This window comes from Benincasa hispida, chromosome 11, assembly GCF_009727055.1.
Source record: "Benincasa hispida cultivar B227 chromosome 11, ASM972705v1, whole genome shotgun sequence".
In the NCBI taxonomy this organism is placed as follows: Eukaryota; Viridiplantae; Streptophyta; class Magnoliopsida; order Cucurbitales; family Cucurbitaceae; genus Benincasa; species Benincasa hispida.
The window spans coordinates 15,182,728-15,197,058 of NC_052359.1; the positions used below are offsets into that span (position 1 = coordinate 15,182,728).

At 37.0% G+C, this 14,331-nt stretch overlaps 2 protein-coding genes across 2 annotated transcripts; one reads left to right on the forward strand and one right to left on the reverse strand.

Moving 5' to 3' along the window:
• Positions 1–8,758: 8,758 nt before the first annotated feature.
• Positions 8,759–9,936, forward strand: LOC120090528 (2S albumin-like). The gene has a single exon (XM_039048248.1). The coding sequence runs from the start codon at positions 9,414–9,416 to the stop codon at positions 9,825–9,827; it is 414 nt and encodes a 137-aa protein (XP_038904176.1). The 5' UTR covers positions 8,759–9,413; the 3' UTR covers positions 9,828–9,936.
• Positions 9,937–10,121: 185 nt separating this feature from the next.
• On the reverse strand, positions 10,122–12,027 carry LOC120090527 (polyubiquitin-like). Its single transcript, XM_039048247.1, has 2 exons — positions 11,930–12,027; positions 10,122–11,431 (listed from the first exon to the last, which is right to left on the reverse strand). Exon 2 carries the CDS (start codon positions 11,429–11,431, stop codon positions 10,286–10,288), a length of 1,146 nt encoding a protein of 381 aa, XP_038904175.1. The 5' UTR covers positions 11,930–12,027; the 3' UTR covers positions 10,122–10,285.
• Between the last annotated feature and the right edge of the window lie 2,304 nt (positions 12,028–14,331).

Below are 14,331 nucleotides of genomic sequence, written 5' to 3' on the forward strand. Positions count from 1 at the left end.
TAGGGGTTTAGCAATGTTAGTTAATGTCGTGGGTAAGCCTGTCTCTTTTGATGTTACAACAAGAGAGCGGCGACAGTTATCATATGCGAGGGTTTATGTTTAGGTGGATGGTGATTCGTTATTACCCCCTTTAGTCACTATTAGAATGCAAGGTCAGGAGTTTATTATTCCAGTAGTGTATGAGTGGAAACGTCGTAGGTGTGCTTGTTGTGGTTCCTTTAGGCATATTGGGGCTATGTGTGAGAAATAATGTATGGCAAAGGGTCAGGAGTTGTGTATTATGGAGGTTAATAAAGGGTGTTTGGGGAAGAATGGGGGACTTGAGAGTATGAAAGGGGCAAGATTTGGGTATTAGTGGGAGGGGAGTTAGCCCAGTGGGTGGGAATAGGGGTGCAGGAAGTGATGACGAGTTTACTATGGTTAGTCGTCGTAGGCATGATAGAGGAAGTGTAGGGCATAGAGGTGGCAGTGGGTCACCGGGTTCGGCGTCCTTGAGGAGCAGAGTAGTTTATGGGTCCCCTGGAGTTTTGAGGTTTGTAAAGCATATTGATGAAGGTAATCAGTTTGACGTTTTGTGTGATGAGGGGGGAGACTCGTTGGCATTGGCATTAGTGCAGACAGATCCTGATCTGTTGTCTGTTATGGATGGGATGTTCGGGAGTTCGGGCAAAGGCCTAGTGGGAGGTGGTAGGTATGATTTCTTGCAAAGTTCATGATTTGGTGTTCCTGGAATGTTAGAGGGTTGAATGACCTTGTCAAGTGTAGGGTGGTGGGAGACTTTTTGGCTCCCTCCTCTGTTACTTTCTACTGTTTACTTGAGACGAGGTTTCGTCGTGAGAACTTAGGTATGGTGGTGGGTAGGTTTGGTGATGCTTGAAGTTTTGTGTATAGCTGTAATGTGCGGGGAGTTAGGAGGATCTGGGTGATGTGGCGGAAGAATGTCTATGATATCTTTATAGATGTCAATGGGGATCAGTTCATTTCTGGAACCTTAGTTGATATTATATCTAGTGCTAGGATACATATTGGTGTTGTTTATGCCTCTAATCATGTGAGCGAGAGCAGGAACTTGTGGTCTCAGTTGATTGATGTGTGTGCCTCGTGGAAGCTTCATGGAGTTGTTTTGGGGGATTTTAATGCTATTCGTAGTAGCTCGGAGGATTTTGGTGGTTGTCCTAGCTTGAGGGAGATGGAGGAGTTTGATGAGGCATTATTGGAAGCAGATTTGGTTGAGTTGGGTGTGACAGGTAACTTGTTTACTTGGACTAGTAAACTTCAAGGGAATGGTATCTTGCACCTGTTGGATCGATGCTTGTCTAATGAGGTGTGGAAGGTAGCTTTTTCGTATTCGGAGGTTAGGGTTGGTCAGTGGGGGATTTTTTTTATCATAACCCTCTTCTAGTTTCTATAGGGAAAACGAGGAGTAGGCCACCTCCCACGTTTCATTATTTTTCTCATTGGGTTGAGTCTAATGGTTTTATTGATACTATCAGGTCAGTGTGAAGAAGATCTGAGGATGTGTCTTCTATGGTTAGCTTTGTGCGAAATTTGAAGGTGTGCATCGTTTGGTAGGCATATCTCTGTGTTAGCTGATGAGGTACGGGTGGCTAGGCAGGTTATGGAGGCTGCTCAGGCTGAAGTGGAGAGGCATCCTTATTCAGAGTTTGTGTGTGCGGAGATGGCTTGGGCCACTGAGATGTTCTAGTTAGTGGCTAGATTGGAGGAGGCGTTGCTCCGACAGAAGGCCAGGGTGAGGTGGCTAGAGTTAGGTGATATGAACACGACTTTTTTTCATCGTCGTGTTCGCTCTCGACGCAATTGCAATGGTTTATTTACCATTGTGGATGCTAGGGAGACTCACTAGACGGTGCATGACAGGGTGGCGAAGGTCGCAGTAGAGTTCTTTCAGGGTAGTTTGGGGTCTCAGTCTATGGGGTATAGGATTCTTACTGCCCGAATTAGGGATATTGTGTAGTTCAGCTAGTCCAAGAAGGGGATGGATGCGCTTGGTCGCCCAGTAAGTCGGGATGAGATTCAGAAGGCTTTACTCTCGATGAAGTTTGGGAAGGCTCCTGGGCTTGATGGGTTTTCAGTATATTTTTACTGAGCTGCTTGGAGTATAGTTGGGGATGATTTTTGTGATGTTGTGCTAAACTTTTTTTAGTCCTGTTACCTGCCTGGTGGAGTTAATTCTACTGCTATTACTCTTATCCCAAAAGGGTGGGGAGCTAAATGTATGGAGGAGTTTCATCCTATTTCTTATTGCAATGTTGTGTATAAATGTATCTCGAGGATCTTAGCTGAGAGATTACCGTTGTGGTTGCCTTCTTTCATCAGTGGTAACCAGTCTACGTTTGTTCCTGGTAGGTCAATTTTCGATAACATTTTATTGTGTCAGAAGCTTGTGGGGCCTATAAGAAGGACAGAGGAAAGTTGCGATGTATGTTAAAGGTAGACCTTCAAAAGGTGTACGATTCGATCAATTGGGATTTTCTGTTTAGTGTATTGTTGGCTATAGGTACGCCTCTTCAATTTTTTAGTTTGGCGAGGGCTTGTGTTACTTCACCTACGTTCTCTATGATGATTAATGGTTCCCTTTAGGGGTATTTTTCTTGGTAGGAAGGGGTTGAGGCAAGGGGATCCATTGTCTCGATTTTTGTTTGTGATGGTGGTGGAGGTCTTGTCCAGGTTGTTGAATAAACCTGCTTGTTGTTTAGGTTCCATGATTGGTGTGAGCGTGTGGATCTGACTCATTTGATTTTTGTAGACGATTTGATGATTTTATGTGCAGCTGAGAGAGATTCTTTGGAGTATGTGAGGCAGGTCCTAGTGGGTTTTGCAGGGCTTCTGGGTTAATTGCAAATATTGGGAAGAATTCTATGTTTGTTACGGGTGTGGAGTTTGGTGAGGCAAGGGAACTAGCCGCGTTTATGGGATTCTCTCTTGGTTCGCTACCTGTTAGGTATCTGGGATTACCTTTATTGGTTGGTCGATTGAGGGCTGTGGATTGTGCACCTTTGATACAGAGGATTACAACTCGTATCAGAAGCTGGGCAGTGCAGTCCCTTTCCTTTGTTGGGAGGTTGTAGCTTATTAGGTCTGTTTTACAGTCCTTTCAGGTGTTTTGGTATAACATCTTCGTATTGCCTGAGTATGTAACTCATGAGGTTAATCGTTTGTTACGTAGTTATTTATGGAAGGGTAGTGCAATGAGTCGGTGTAGTACACGAGTGGTGTGGGATGAGGTGTGCTTGTCGTTGGGAGAGGGGGGGTTGGGTGTAAAACATGTGGCCTCATGGAACCAGGCTGCTATTATAAAGCTGCTCTGGCTTCTCTTAATTAAATCGAGATCATTATGGGTGGTGTGGGTGGAAGCGTATATTTCGCGCGGGCAGTCTTTGTGGGTTGTTCGAAGTGAGGTTGGGAGGTCTTGGTGCTTGAGGGCTATCTTGCATAGTAGAGATAGATTCAAACATTTGGTTCGTTTGATGGTCGGTGATGTACGGTATTGTTTTGTTTTGTGGGATCCTTGACTGCCGGAGGGTGCGATTTTGGATTCATATGGGTCTACGGTAGTTTATGATGCAGGGAGTAGTTTGGAGGCGTAGTTGTCGGAGTTCATGGATGGTGAAGGAGGTTTGAGGTGGCCTACAGTGTCTTGGGAGGTTCTTGAGATCTGGGTTTTTTTTTCCAGATAGTGGGGCCTAAGGTGAGGGGCAGGATTATTGGGTTTGGGTATCGGGTGCTAGTAGTTGATTTTCTATCGATAGTGTGGGAGAGTATGTGTGGGCGGGGGGTGGTATTTTGCGTCACTCCTTCTTTGCGTGGTTAGCTGTGAGGGACAGGTTGGGTACGCGGGATTGGTTGAGGAGTTGGTGTATGTTGTCAGAGGAGGGTGTCTTCTGTGTGGGGGAGGTGTGGAGTCGCGGGATCATTTATTTTTTTAGTATGGTTTTGGGAAAGAGGTGTGGTTTAGTGTGTTGCATCAGTTGAGTTCGTCGCATCGGGTGGCGAGTTGGGATGTCGAGTTGAGTTGGTTGTGCCGAGTGGGATCGGGTAAGGGGGTGTGTTGTAAGTTGTTCAGTGTATTCTGATGTACTTCCATTTACTTCATCTAGAGGTCGATCGAGGTCGGTGTCTACTCTGTTTCACCTTATGGTCTTATCTAGTGTGTTTACGGTTGTTTCTTCTTTTTAAACTTGTCGTTGCTCTTTGTTCTGTTGTCGTCCCTAGTTGTGGGGTTTTGGTTTCTTTTCTCTGACTTTCTCCCTGGTTGTTTTGGGGTTTTTGCGTTTATGTTTTCGTTTTGTTCTAGTCTTATTTTGTTGGCTTTGTTTTGGTTTTGTTGTCCTATCTTTGCTTGTGCTTTGTTGTTTTGATGCCTTGATCTCGGGCTCTGGGATCCCCTTGTTATTGTATAATAATATCACCTATTCTAAAAAAAAAAAAAAAAAAAAATAAGCTTTTTTTTAATATCTCAATTAAAAAAAAAAAAAAAAAAAAAATTAATCTAATATGAATAAGATTCATATTGAGAATTATAGGTTAAAATAATATGCATTGGGTGTACATTAAAACTATAGGTTAAATGAGATAAATGTTTTTGAATATGATTCAAATGTGATATTTAATTAAATGATTAATTAATTGAAGAATTAATTAATTATTTAATTTGATTTGATTTGATTTAATTTTGAATTTAATTAAATTGATTAAATCAAAACTATATGTTTAAAATTAATGTACATTAAATGCACATTAAAACTATAGATTATGTGAGAGGAAATTATTTAAATATTATTTAAATGATCATTTAATTAAATAAGATTTAATTGATAAATTTAATTAAATTTAGTTAAATTTTATTTAATTTAAATTAAACAAATTAACTTCCTATTTTAGGGAAGTTATGAGAAAACGTGGATCAATCCTACGTTTTTCTCTCCCTCTTTCACCATCCTTCTCTCCAACGAAAGAGTTTTGTTTTGCAGAGGGAGCAAAAAAAAAAAAAAAAAAACTCTAAGCTCTTTGTGTGTGTTTTCTTCTTCCTGAGAAAAGAAAGAAAAAATCGTTTTGTCCAAAATAGAATCTCACAATTCTTCATAATCTCAATTTCTTGCAAGAATAAAGAGATTTCCTAGTGGTGGTGCCCAATCCCAATTCAATAGAGAAGTTCTATAGAATTCTCAAAATGTTTGCCAGGGGAAGAAGTTTGCAAAGTAAGGTTTCTTCCCCGGTATAATTAGTCTTTTTGGTAATAGCATGCTTAATCATTATTACTTTTTATTCCAATGTAATTTTTTTTTAATTTTATTTTAAATGCCAATTCGTGAAAAAAAAATCGAAATGGTTATGTTTTTTGACTTCCGCTATGCCTTAGGATTTTCATCCCTTTAGTTGAATGACAGGATAGGTGAGTTCTTCTACAAAGAATTTTTCTCTATCAATTTCCTTTCTAAAGTATAGAATTCTCTCATTCTCTCAAATAGTCTTCCTTTATAAAAATCGAAAATCCCACAACTATTCGATTCTTGTTTTGGAGAATAGCAAGGAAGACTCGATGGTGGTGTTTCTATAAGTTGGATTTGAGGGAATTTTTCGTGGTACGAAACGTTCGTGACATGGAGAGGAAAGCGCTGAAGAAGGTCTTCAAAGGTTAGTCTTTTCTTTCCTGGTAAGAGTATGTTTATTCGTATTTATGTTTATCTTCAATTCTTATATGTTTCTCTATTTTTCCACAATTTCAAAACAAATTTCAAAATCATTCACGAGTTTACGCTGAGGAATTCGATTGCTTCACCTCTAATGAACAATTTTTTTATGATCCAACCATAGATCAAGTCTCCCATTGTTCAAGTCTCGAAGTCAACACTTAAAGGAACTACTCATCTACTTACATTTCACTATATAACACTGTTGATAGAAGAGACTTACATTTCACCAGTATGACCATAGCTGACTTAACCTAAATCCTGAGTGAGTTGTGAACTCCTGTCTATGAAAGCGGTCATTTGATTTGTATGGGTGAGAGTGATCAGTTCGTCGATTCAATATGACTACCATTTTGGGGATTCATTTAATTGGGGAGCTGGGAATGTAGCTACATAAGAAGAAATTCACTCATTCTCTATAGTTAGAGTAAGTAGAGAAATTTCTCCCTTAAAGGTTGATTCTGGGGCTTGAACAATGTGGTGTCACACCCTTTCCTAGCCTGAGAGAGGTTTGGTCATAGTTGAACTGTGACTTATTATTCATTAGAGGGATCAGTTGTACTTGAAGAATTAGATGTAACTCTATGGGAAAAACGGTAATTTTGGCCCAGTTGTATTTAAGAGCAATTTGTGAAGGGTCATCGCATCGTTGATTGGTTATATTCAATGCACATAGAAATATATCTGTAGTGCAAAGAGTATAGCTGTCGGTCTTTAGTCGAGTGACCGACAGTTAATGAAGGTTGGTTAATTTAATTAAAGAGTTTAATTAATTAACCAAGTACCATTGGAGCTTCAATCTATAGGTTCATAAAGTCCCCTCGGTAGCTTAACTGGGATTAATGAGAATCGAATTAATTTTCGATTAATTTGAATAGTTCTAATTAATTGAGAAAATTAATTATATGTGATATAATTAGTATAATGTATTTGATACATTATAATATAAAGTTTTATTTGAGAGGAAATAATTATTTAAATATGGTTCTAATATTAAATTATATAAATGTGATTCATATAAATATTATAGGTTAAATTTAATATGAATTTGATTCATATCAAACACTATAGGTTAAATGAGAGAATAATAATCTATAGGTTATATTATATGTGATATAGTATAAACTATAGGTTATGTGTATATTTGATATAACATAAGGTTTATTATATATATTAAAGTAGTTAATATATATATTTATATTATATTAAATTCATTTTTAAATTCAATATTAAATAATTGGGAGGGAGCTATCTTAATTCCCTCAACCCACTTCTCTCGTTTAAACATGTTAGGGGTAGAGAAATTTTATTGATTCATTTTCTTCTTCACATCCTCACGTTTTGTTTACACATAAAGAACTCTCTGCAAACTCCCCTCTCAAGAAACTAAAAATCTCTCTCTTCTAAATTAAAAGCGAAGCCCACCCCTCTCGCTGATTCTCACCCTCCAAGAATATAGAGGTCACCCGTTGGTTGTGTCCTGTTGCATAGTACGTGGTCTTCAAGGAAGAGTACAATTCTTTGTGTTCGTGCAGTGCGTATGGGAGGAATCGTGAAGATTTTGAGTCTTCAAGGGTAAGTATAAGACTCTCCATTTGTTTCTCTTTTTGTACTATGTAAAAGCATGTTGTTGGATTGAATGTTTATTGCACATAAGTTTCCGTTTTCTCTTATTTATTGTTGTTCTGTAAAATTAAATTAAGAGACAAGATACATATCACATTTTCGCTAGGTCTTCCAAACCATCAATGTACATATTGTTCAAGTTTCATGTAAATATCCTTGGATTTTGTTTATTGTATTAAGTCATACAATATTAAGACATAAAATAAAATAATAACTGTTTTATTAATAATCAATAAATTTTATTTATTTACAAACCATGAGTCTAGGGCCTAAACAAGTATTTTATCAACACTCATTCAAATTTATAACATAAATATATCGATAGTATATTAGTATGCATTAAATGTTAGTGTATCAATCTTGTACTTATGATCCAAATCCATTTTAAGTATTGTACTAGTGTATTTATTAGTAGTATATCAATACTCATACAAAATTCAATTTCAAGTACATATATTATTAGTACATTAGTAGTTACAATTGGACACTTATTCAAAATTCGTTTAAAGTACAACTTAGTTTATCAATATTGTATCAATATTCATAAAAAAATTTAATTTCAAGAATATCATTAATATATCAATAATAAATTAACATTTCTTTTAAATAAAATTTTAAATATAACATTGATATGTTAGAATTATATCAACATTAACTCAAAATTTATTTTAAATATAAACGTTGGTATATTATTAGTATATCAATACTTCTTAAAAATACAATTGTTGAAATATATGGATCATAAAGGCATGCTAACCAATTTAGAATCTTTAACTATGATAACTCTAATTTAATATATTGCCATTAAAATATCTTTCAAGCCTTAAATACCCCTATAAAATATGGAAAAAAAATTCTGAATAAATGGCCATAAATGCACTGCAGGCTACCCTCTAAAGGGGTATTTTGGTCCTAAATTTGTATGTAGATCATATATTGTAAATATTCAATATTTTAAACATGGTAGAGGATCTGCCTCTCTAAATAACTCTTATATATTTGCATCTGCTTTCCAAGAATATAAGTCTTATTGCTACATTTGTAACTGGCTTTTACGTCCAATGTATTTATATAAATATAATACAATATAAAAAGAAAATTATAGATATAATAATATTTAAATTTTACTTTCGAAGTCTATCAATGATCTATTACTAGTAGGAGTCTATAATGATAAAATCTATCACTCACAAATCTTACTATATTCACAATTCTTTAAAAGTGTTATTATACTCTTAATTATTACCCTTAAAGGTGCTAACTATTACTCGAAATTCAAGCTTGTATGTAACCATAAGTGCAGTCCATATACACTATTATGAAATTAGGCCACGTTTGTGAAACCCACCTTGAAATTTTTCGTGCAATCTGATTGAGGAATAAAATTTGTTCGATCCAATTGTGGGATGTAAGACAATCAACTATATTTGTGATCTACTATTCATCCATCAATTACATCTCATTCCAATTACACTAATTTTTATTACGGCTCGGTAAATATGCCCTTAATTAATAAATTATTTAAATTTTACAACCTAAGTTACCATAACCATAAGACGAAAAGGATAGAAGAAAAAATGAAAGATTCTCATCCTTTTTAAATAGTAAAAATATAGATAACGTTGTTTCGATTTAGAAGTAGTTCGTGCTATCATGTATTCGGTTCTAGTGTGCTTCCACTAGTAGTCTCTCGTCAGCCCGAGGAAAAAGCCTCATTTTCTCAACGAAGAAAAATTGTGTTCACACGTTGGCTATTACAAAATGATTTTAGCTCCAAGACAACCACGTATCCACCCCAAATTAAATCAATTTAGCCATTTGCATCCAAAATCTCACTTCAAATACAGTTCAATGACACATACAGCTTCTCATTTGCATGTCTACCCCATACGTGGAAGCTCAACCAAAACTCTCAACTCCACCATTACTACACCTTCGCAAGCTTCAAACCCCACCACAGAGTCCCTCTCTCCACGTTCCCTGCATGCACCCCACCCCCACTTCATATAAATACAACCACCCCGGCCAACTCTTGATCTTCACTCAACTCCTTCAACACACACTCCTTTTTCCACAATGACGAAACTCACATGTATCTTTGCCTTCTTGGCGGTGGCTTTGCTGGTTGCGGATGCCCACCGCACCACCATCACCACTGTGGAAGTGGACGAAGACAACCAAGGGCGGATGGAGAGGTGCCGCCAGATGAGGGCACGTGAGGAGATCGGCAGCTGCGCGCAGTACTTGTCGCAGCAGAGCAGGTATTTGCAGATGCGTGGAATCGACAACCAAAGGAGGAGAGAAGGGCAAGCCTTTGAAGAGTGCTGCAGCGAGCTGAGGAATGTAGATGAGGAGTGCAGGTGCGAACTCCTGGAGGAGATTGCTAGGGAGGAGCAGAGGAGAGCACGAGGCCAAGGAACGCAGATGATGCAAAGAGCTAGAAACTTGCCATCCATGTGTGGAATCCGCCCACAACAATGCTACTTCTAAGCGCTTAAGCTACCCCACCCACCAAGACAAATAACAGAATAAGCAGTACATCGTCGTGTGCTTTTTGTCCCATGTTTCAATAAATGAACACTTATGAATTATGTCATCGCTATTTCTGTTTCTCACTAAATAACAAGTTCTGTTTGCAACATCGTCGTGTGCTTTTTGTCCCAACTTGATTTCATCACTTAAAAGGGGTAGACGTGACAGATTCCTAATGCTCAAGATAACACAAGATAACAACCTCAGTCGTACTCATGAAATGATCGAGCGTACTTTAATAAAGCAATTCAATTACAGTAGATAGAGTATGTATTATTATTTGTAAATTGGGTTCAAGAACAGAGAACATAACGAAGACCAGAATACAAGCAAGATTCAGGGAGAGAAAACATAAGCAGACATGACACAGATTCTGAGTATAGTAATTTTATAATACCGAAGTGCAAGGATGAATTTCAAAGGCCACCACGAAGGCGAAGGACAAGGTGGAGGGTGGACTCCTTTTGAATGTTGTAATCGGCCAATGTACGTCCATCCTCCAATTGCTTTCCAGCGAAAATCAGCCTTTGCTGGTCAGGAGGAATACCCTCCTTGTCCTGGATTTTAGCCTTCACATTGTCGATAGTGTCTGAGCTCTCGACCTCCAATGTGATTGTCTTTCCTGTTAAAGTCTTTACAAAGATTTGCATCCCTCCACGAAGACGCAGCACCAAATGGAGAGTCGATTCCTTTTGAATGTTATAGTCGGCTAGAGTCCTGCCATCTTCCAATTGCTTCCCAGCGAAAATTAGCCTCTGTTGGTCCGGTGGGATCCCCTCTTTATCTTGAATCTTAGCTTTAACGTTGTCGATTGTATCTGAACTCTCAACTTCCAAAGTGATTGTTTTCCCCGTTAAGGTCTTCACAAAAATTTGCATTCCACCGCGAAGACGGAGCACAAGGTGAAGAGTGGACTCCTTTTGAATGTTGTAATCGGCTAATGTCCGTCCATCTTCGAGCTGTTTGCCTGCGAAGATCAACCTTTGCTGATCCGGGGGAATGCCTTCTTTGTCTTGAATCTTAGCTTTGACATTGTCGATTGTGTCGGAGCTTTCAACCTCTAGTGTAATAGTTTTCCCCGTAAGCGTTTTGACAAAAATTTGCATTCCACCACGAAGACGGAGTACCAAATGCAATGTTGACTCCTTTTGAATATTGTAGTCTGCCAAAGTGCGGCCATCTTCAAGTTGTTTCCCAGCGAAAATTAGCCTCTGCTGGTCAGGGGGGATACCCTCTTTATCTTGGATCTTAGCTTTCACATTATCGATGGTATCAGAGCTTTCCACCTCTAAGGTGATGGTTTTACCAGTGAGGGTTTTCACGAAGATTTGCATTCCACCACGTAAACGGAGCACCAAGTGAAGGGTTGATTCTTTCTGTATGTTGTAATCAGCGAGGGTTCGACCATCCTCGAGCTGCTTTCCAGCGAAAATAAGCCTCTGCTGGTCTGGAGGGATTCCTTCTTTATCCTGAATTTTGGCCTTCACATTATCAATAGTATCAGAACTTTCAACCTCAAGGGTTATTGTTTTGCCGGTGAGAGTTTTCACAAAGATTTGCATCTGTCAGAACCCCAATTGAACAAAAACAATTAGCAATTGGACGTAAATCATTTAATCAGGAATAGTCTGAACAAACGATTACTCAGATACCAAATCGTATTTCCTACAATGCATCTAAATCGAAAATAACGTAATGGAAGACATCCGTTCGAAAAAACATAATTCTGATAAACAGATCCAATACATGTATATGAGAAAGACCAAGAACGGAATGGGGAATCACAAACTTACAAATCTTGAGGAAAAAAAAATATAAACCATGATAATCACAACAAAGAGAGAAAATTAAGAAGTTCAAATGAATCAAAGCAAAACAAAGCAAGTTGATATCATCAGATCATTCATCCTAACCACAGAACATCGACGAACACCCCGATTAAGAATCGCTCTAAATTAACGGACACAAGAAATGGTTTCACGAAAGCTCAAACATCAATTAATCGAACAAGAGAAGAATCAAAATCAATCTGAAAACAGATGAAAGATAAAGATGAAAACCTTAAGACGGTTGAAGAAGAGCGAATTTGGAAATTAGAATTTAGTCGCGTTGAGAAAAACTTTCGAACTTTTCGAGTCTATGGAAAACTAAGGCTTGGGAATTCATGTATTTATACCTGAAATTGCCGACTTTCATTTCTCAAGCATATCCTATAGAAAACTGACACGTATTGTTGTTATTTACTTGCGTGTCACGCATAGATTGGTTCTAGAAGTATCTGGTTGGAACGGTCAATTTTCCATTTATACGCGCTTTTTGAAAAGGCTTCTAAAGAAGGCATAACGTTGTTTACCATCCAATTTCTTATTTATATATAGAAAAAATATCTATTTTATATATGAAAAAATCTTTATAGAAAAAATATCTATTTTATATATGAACAAATCTTTATGTGCATTTTGGTAGCACCGTATCTTTATGCATCTAGGTGAGTAAATTGTCTAATCATAATTTATTATTTGATAAATTTTCTAATGTTTTTTATTCTTTTGGCCAAATCGAATAAATTTCTTTATGAGTTTGGTAGATATTTAAAATTTTTATGGGATGAGTATTTGAATTAATCAACTTAATTTAAGGAATGTTGGATAGTGATTTTGAAATGGTTAAAATCACTTTTTTATTTCATTTTCAAAGTCACTTCAAAACATGTTTTTAATCATTCAAAATAAAATTTGATGATAAAATTGTATTTAAAAGTTTAAAATTAAATTTTGAGTTGACTTTGCATGATTAAAAGCATGTTCGATGTGATTTTAAATGTGATAAAAGTAATTTTAACAATTTCAAAATCACTTCCAAACATGCATTTACATAAATATAAGATATCATATATATTAAGATGTTCACATAGGAGACATTATTTCAAAAACTTTAGATGTCTTCTTGATACATAAGTGTTCGACACTCCTATGTTGAAGACATTTTTCTTCACTTATTTACCCATCATTTTATACATATAAATGTATATGCATATATCTAGATATGCATATGCATATGTACTAGGGTTGGCAACAGGGCCGGGGTGGGACGGGGGGATTCCTCATTCCCGTCCCCGATTCTCCACCGGGGGAAACGGGTCTCTGCGAGGAACATCCCCATTGTTCTTTTTTTAAAATAAAATATTATTATATAAATTATATAAATATTTGTAAATAATATATTTTAGGGTATATATATAATTATATATTATATACATTATTTGCAAATAATATATATATATATATATATTAAAAAATTATCGATGGGGGACGGGGACTGGTTAGAATTTCGGTTTGACCCCTATCCCTTTGGGGTGGACCCCGGGTACCCGATCCACAGGGATTTTTGCCAACCCTAATATGTATATGTATATATACACACATATATACAAATTGAGGCAACAATTTTATATATACCATAATGCTATGATTGTAATCTTTCATGGTATGATGTATGTATTATAATAAATATTGAGGTGTATGTCGACGATATACTTTTCAAATCCAAGACAGGAGAAGGACATCCGAATGCTCTATAAAGGGTTTTTGAAAGATCAAGAAAATCTCAATTGAAGATGAATCCCTTAAGTAATAGTATCGTGCGCCCTCGAAGTAACATCAAGGAAATTTCTAGGTTATTTGGTGAATCGACAAGGCACGAATGTAGGCCCAAGCTAAAACAAAACAGTGCTCAATTTGCTAGAGTCAACCTTAGTGAAAGAGTTTAAGCATGTTTAGGAAAAGCTTCCTACTTGGGAAGGTTCTTACCAGGATTAGCAACCTTATCGGCCCTCTCTTATAAAATTGCTAAAGAAAAGGTAGAGTACAAATGGGAAGAGGTCCATTGACAAGCCTTTGCAAAAATCAAGGAGACTTTAGCAAACGCTCCAGTAATGATAGCTTCAATTGCAGATAAGGAACGTTAACTATATCTTGCTTTTAATGATAATGCTATCGGAATAGTGCTAGCGCAGGATGATCAAAATGGTCAAGAAAAGCCAATATATTATGCTTGCTAGTAGAATTCTTAAAGAAGCTAAAGTGTTATTGTCACATCCCCTCCCAGTTGCCAACTCTCTAGTTGGCACTTACTGCCTAGCTGACTTGTTTAGGAACCCTAAGCATTATAATTAACAATCAAGAACCTACAGAACTTCTAACATTAAGACAACCTTTGGGTACCATTCATACAACTTATAATATATACATACAGAAGCAAGGTTTAGTGGGTCCCACATACTCAGAACTAGTCCCTAATATGCAACACATGTGTACAAACATTTACAAAGTAGCCACCTAAGTTTCCTTCAACTAATCTTTAACTGGCAGAATAGCAGTACAGTTAACTTCTAGGAGATGACCACTACTTGGAAGGGAAAATATTTAAAAACGAGTGAGCTACTAGCCTAATAAGTGACTTT